General features: G+C 34.3%; 1 protein-coding gene across 2 annotated transcripts; it reads right to left on the bottom strand.

The window, feature by feature from the left end:
- Positions 1-766: 766 nt before the first annotated feature.
- On the bottom strand, positions 767-5,137 carry LOC112733198 (UDP-rhamnose/UDP-galactose transporter 6). 2 transcript variants are annotated; one of them, XM_025782071.3, is made up of 6 exons: positions 4,892-5,137; positions 3,598-3,839; positions 2,629-2,813; positions 2,326-2,526; positions 1,835-1,996; positions 767-1,418 (listed from the first exon to the last, which is right to left on the bottom strand). In XM_025782071.3, exons 2-6 carry the CDS (start codon positions 3,725-3,727, stop codon positions 1,086-1,088), a joined length of 1,011 nt encoding a protein of 336 aa, XP_025637856.1. In that variant the 5' UTR covers positions 3,728-3,839; positions 4,892-5,137; the 3' UTR covers positions 767-1,085. The 2 variants fall into 2 exon arrangements, with proteins under 2 accessions (XP_025637856.1, XP_025637854.1); XM_025782069.3 differs by lacking the exon at positions 4,892-5,137 and adding an exon at positions 4,428-4,780.
- Positions 5,138-6,417: the final 1,280 nt, after the last annotated feature.

Genomic DNA, 6,417 nt, shown 5'->3' with positions numbered 1-6,417 from the left:
CTAGTTAAAGCGGACTAACCCCCGACACTTTTTTACAGTTAATCATTACTATTTTTTCAACTCATCATTTCCACGGGTTCAAATAATATGGCCAGTTACAAAATACTTTTGTTTGCTTCTAGTTAGGACAGATGCAGGTGCTATAAATATCAATTTTGGGTTCCTTTTTTTTTAATTATTCTTCGCAAGAATGCATTATTAGCCTGTTGACTTGTCCTGCAGAAACAAACCATCCATAATTCATAACATAAAGCTTGTCCTGCATTGAGCATTGATACCTCATGTATTAAATTTAAAAATGATGATTTGCCTTTTCTTTCTGAAGAACGTAACTCGAAAGTATTCTGCTGCCCATGCTGATCAGACTGAAAAAATTAAATTAGTAATGAAAAGGACTTCATTATTCAAGATTACGTGGTCATTCAGCAGTCTGTTACTCTTTATCTATCTTACTTTACAGTTACGTGAAATGACTTAGGCGCTTATTATGGATCGGTAATATAACACGTGTCACTTGCCATTCAGACATTGTAATGATTTTTTTTTTTTTAATTTGTTGGACGGTGTAATAGAAATATAGAATATATACTTTGTTAGGAATATTCTTCCGTTGACTATTAATTTAAAGCTTAAACACAGAAGATAGTCCAAGCCTCCAAGCTTCATATCCGAATAATAGCTAAATAGGGATATTAACTATATGTAATGTAATAAATTAAAATGAAACTTTTTCATGATATAGGCCAGAACAAACAATGGCAATCCGTTTGAAAAGTGAATAAGGAATTAAGGATTGCGTTTTTTGTGAATCCAGTATTAAAAGTACAGTTTACCAACTTCTATGCTGGAAAAAATGAACATTATTTCGCAAATGAACCCGTTCAATGTGTCCTTAGCTTCCACTATAGTTAAGTACACAAAAAACCAGAGATATATGATTGTGCATGATTCTATCAATAACAAAATAAATCCCTTCTAGATGAAAAGAAAAATGAATCAGTTGACACAAAGAGCACCTGCCATGAACACCACCAAAACGTTACACCCCCACATTTATCTCTTTTCTTGAACATGCACTAAAATTTCTATGCCTCTTCATCAGGTTCAGATGATACTGGAACTGCACTATAATCTTGTGTTTTGGTAGTGGTAGGAAGGGAATGACTGCGGCGCTCTTTCCCTCCTGGCTGTGAAGATGCATTGCCGTACCAGATCATTCCAACTATGGCAATGAGCATGCCTATAACTACATGTAGATTGAGGCCTTCTTTTCCAAAGAAAACAAATCCCAAGATAAGAACTAGAATAGTCTTCATATGGCCAAGGACTTGGAATGTTACGGCAGTAAACCGGCCAATGCAGATGAACTGACTAAGGTTTACTCCTACCGCGATAGTGCAAGACAGAACGATGAACAGCTGCAGGCACACAGCAGATCAATTTTAGTATTATGGCAGAAAGTATAACGCAGGCAATTTAAAAGCATAGACTCTCCTCCAGAGATTTATGAGGGAATTTTTTGAAGTCATACTAAGCATGTATTAGAATTTAAAGGAATAGAAAAATGTCCCGATTATAGAGCAAGCAAGCTACATAAGAAAGAATAATTGACAGTTTCAGGATCAGCCTTTTCAGTTCTGAACATTTTAGAAAAAGAGTAGAAAAATGTGCACAGGAGTTTTATTTCACAACACAGTTTTATTTCAGAGCTTATCTCATGCCTCTACTTGGACAAACTAGATATTACTTGTAAACCTTTGGTTTGAACTTTCTCTGCATTACAAATTCATCAAGATTAAACCATGGTCATACAAATAAACTGAGAGAAACTTACAGTAGACGCCAGACCATAGTTGAAAGCATCAACTCGTTTGTTTGTCAACCAATAGTCCACAAAGGGACCTGCTAACAGTAAACTTGCGGCCTGTGCCGGTGCAGTATGGCCCAACAAATTAAACGATCCAAGAGAGTACTTCCTCTGTAGAAAATGCACATACTACACAAAATAGAACTAACTATAAGCTCAACAAGATCAACATCAAGAAAACCAAATGAAATAAGCGGAAGAATATAAATCAACATAAACTCAAGTTTAAGAAGAACAAATGCTGCAAACACTTTTTCTTTTCTTTTTTTTTTTTCTTTCTTTTTCAGTTCTAGGTCTCATTAATTTGTGCATACATGAATGTCAACAACAAGCATTGTGCAACTAAAAGTGCAAATTCACCAATTTTTTAACCACCTTGATGACAAGAAATTCAAATTTCATCATTTTCTTTCTCCCAATTGAGATTCAGCATTTGATAGTGTTAATATGTTACTTACATACTGCTGAAGTGCGGTGCTCCAGACTGCCACCACAGCAGCTATTAAGCCCTTCATATTGACGCTCACATCAGTGACAGTACAGACACCAACACCAAGGAGTACCAAACAAATGCTTAGCTTTGTGTCCCTTGAATATCGCACATCGTCAAAGACAACTTCCAGCAAACAAGATACTGGAATCATACTCAACTTAGCGATCTGAAAATATCATTTTCAAAGAACAGGCCATCATAAATACTTACCTTTACCATAGCATAGAGTAAAAAAAGTAATACGTTTTTACCAAATGCACAAAGTTACCTGATAGAAACCAACAGAGTTCCACATTAAACTCACATTCATTCCGACAATGGAAAAATTAGCAAATAACACAAACTTGATGAGATCAGAAATTGGAAGTTGAGTACTCTGGATATATCCCATCCCCTTAAGAATGGAAGTCAGCAAGGTGGTTGTGATAAAATGGAGGCCAGTTAAGGTCGTAGCTGCATAATAGAACCATTATATGACAATAATATACAATGTCAGGACTGGAGTAGAGAAAACATAAATTACATTCTTATTTGGTCAGTGTTAATACCAAGATTTTTATTTAACCATCTAGCACTATTCTCAGCACTTGGCTGCTGCAGTTGTAAGACATAGACAAACATTTAAACAATAATACATATCAGCCTTAATAACAAAACCATGCAAACTATGAATGCCTTTCTCTTGAGCCCTACCACAAATTTGTTGGATCATAAAAGGAAAAGGCTGGGGTCTGTTCTTCCCAGATCTTCTGAAATTCAGAAGAACTGGTGGTTGTTGAATACAACATTAATGAAAATGTTTGATAACTAAAGAAAATCAGCCAAAAACAGCCATAACTTACCTTATTTAGCATTCATTAATTGTTGCAATAATTAATTAATGCTAAATAAAGCAAGTTCTGACTGTTTTTTTTGTCTACCTAGCATTACAACATTAATTTAGGTGAATATCATAACAGGTCTGTTTATGAATTTATAATAAATTCAAAAGATACAGGAAATAATAATAATAATAATAATAATATTATTATTATTATTATTATTATTATTATTATTATTAAAGTAAGGATTGCAAAACATTAGCATAAAAAAGATCTACTAAACACCTAATTCCGATCTACTAGGAATACGCTTTACTAGGCATGTGGCATGAGCAATAAAAGCATATAATGAAGTTAGGTGTGGAAGGCAAAATGAATGAAATAAGGAAAAAAAGATAGTGATGATGAGGCTATACCAAAACTGAAACCATAGTTAGCCATGAGAGCTTTATTCACAATGATGATTCCCACAGATGATACCACATTGAACATCCATGATGCTGCGTCAAGGGTGGCCTTCCTATCACCCTTGGTTGCTGTAGACATGTTGCTTGAACCACAGTATCTAGTGTTAACTATTAAGACTTATGACTGGATTCTTTCCACACTTTCAGTGAGTTCACAATGTATCACTAGTTTCCAAATCCAGTGGATTTATCTGCGTGGAAAAGGTAAAAAGTTATCAGAAAAACCACTAGTTAATTCTTTTCTTTCTCTTTTTGGCACAGTCCACAGATTTGATATTGATCCAGATGAGAAACAAATAAATCTATGTCTAAATTTCATTGCCCAGGAAAACAGGTCCGGAATAAGTTAAAAATTCACTGATTTTCTGGGTTTCTTACGGGTAAAATAAAACCAAAAGAAGAGACAGGAGGAGGTTACAATGTCCGAAACAAGACACGAACATTGAATTTAACGATTCAATCCAACATCCTCAAACTCAAAACATGGTATTCGGCTTTTTATTTAAAAATGGCAAAATTAAAATCAAAGCAAAATAAGATCCATTTTTGCTAACCTAAGCAGATATGAAACTGCAATTTGTCCTCAACGCATAAACAAACAATAAAAACAACAGCAGTAAAAATGAAAAAAGAAGAGTAACTCTATAACTGAATACCAAACACGGATCTGCGATACGTAACCAATGAAGCAAGATCAAGAAACCACAGAATCAGTAATCAAAATTTATAAAGAAGCCCGTAGACTCATAGTTGACTAAAACGACGACGTAGATAAGCACCTTATGGGAGAAATAAACAAATAGGGAAGCGTGCGGTAATGCGAGCGAAGAACTGAAGAAGAAGAGTCAACAAAGCTGATTAACAGAAGGAATTAAAGAGAAAGAGAGAGAGCATAGAATAGCTCGGTATGTGTTTGTAGTAATGTCTGAATGGAAAGAGCGTTGTTCGTTGTGCTTTTGTAGAGATGGATTCGCGGATCTGACCAAGGTTTGGGGAGAAAGCAGAAAAAAGAAGCACAAAATAACAAGAAACTTATTAAACGGAATGTCATCAACCAGACCAGTCAATTTCCACGCCACTAAACATTACACACGCTTCTGGCCGAAAAGTAAAAGCTGAAATTTTCAATTTCGCACCATAATATTAATTATTATAATTTAAGTTTGTTCCATGAGATTTGGAATTATTAGTTTATTACTGGTACTATTAGATATTTATTGTGTGTTGTGTTAGTTTTAGTTACCTTAAATTTAACGAGAATGTGGGAGTGAGTGAACGTGGTGATTAACTGTTGCTTGCTGGCGATGAGTTATTGGGTTTTAATCGAAATCGAAGTGAGATCTAATTTCTCTTTTTCTCGGTTTTGGTGCAAGGTTATGTTGTGCAATTAAGGGTCGGTTTTCGGGTCATTTTCTTTCCCATACTCTGCATTTCTTGTCCATGTGGCTGTGATGAGTAACGATAAATTGTTCTATACTTGGATGCTTCTCTCTCTATTTTGTTCTTTTCTCCAATCTAGTGACCCTTTTTTATAATGGTTGCGTAGAAATTTTCGGACAGGTTAAACAAAAGTTAGAATGCAACAATCATCATGTTAATCTCACCATTTTTGTTTTTTTTTTTTAACTATATTCGTGAAATATTTATGTTTAAAAATATTTTATTTGAGTTTGGAATATTACATTATAGTATGACCAATTTTTCCAATAAAATTTTTTTCCATCATGATATTAATATATATTCGCAAATCAAACAAAATTATTTTGTGTAAAATATAAACAGTGATGTTATATAACCAAATTATTTTGGTAACTAAATTTAATAAAAAATTTATTAATATTGTTTTTATAAAGGGTGACTGCGATATAGTCTATTCTCAGGCGAGTATCTGCAAGTTTTTTGTCGAGGCAAGTTATACTCGCAACTAAGAGAACAAAGGGGATAGATATCTGCAAAAAGTACTCTAACACTCAAGTTAAGGAGTGAATAATAAACTCTGTATATCTGTATATCAAAGACAATTTTTTACCTCTCTTTTATATTTGGGACGAGGTATCAAGTATCAACGGTTATACTCTTCGAGTATTTTACTTAAATAAAAAATAATAGCATATTAGGGCATTAAGATTTGCTTTGGTACTTATTATTGATAATCGATCTATAGTGTTTATAGTCGAATTATAACATACACTACAAGAAAACAAGCTTTTTGCTACGCTTTTAAAGCGTAGCGAAAAGTCAAAAAAAGTGTAGCGATAGCTTTTCACCATGCTTTTTGAGCTACTGGCACGCTTTTGAAAGGGTCACAACTGCAAGGGTGTCGGTTGCTCTATCGCCACGCTTTTGGTAACCTACCACCACGCTTTTTTTGTCGCCACGCTTTTAAGCGTGGCCATATGTGAGAGATATGGCTACGCTTTTAAAGCGTGCCAATAGCTAGGATATGGCTATGCTTTTAAAGCGTGCCAACAGCTAGAGATATGGCTACGCTTTTAAAGTGTGTCAACAGCAAGAGATAATGCTACGCTTTTAAAGCGTACCAATAGCTATAGATATCGCTACGCTTTTAAAGCGTGTCAATAGCAAGAGATATCGCTACATTTTTTAAGCGTAGCTGTTGATGACTGTGGTACAATATGGCTACGCTTTTAAAGCATGGCTATAAATTTATTCAGGTTCTGTTGTTTTTTTTTTTTAATTTTCGTAATAAAATCTTACAAAATTCATAGATAAGTGTAAAATTTAGATAATGACTAAGTCACTGGTCAA

Source organism: Arachis hypogaea, chromosome 13 (genome assembly GCF_003086295.3).
Source record: "Arachis hypogaea cultivar Tifrunner chromosome 13, arahy.Tifrunner.gnm2.J5K5, whole genome shotgun sequence".
In the NCBI taxonomy this organism is placed as follows: domain Eukaryota; kingdom Viridiplantae; phylum Streptophyta; class Magnoliopsida; order Fabales; family Fabaceae; genus Arachis; species Arachis hypogaea.
This window is presented reverse-complemented; position numbering and strand designations above follow the sequence as displayed.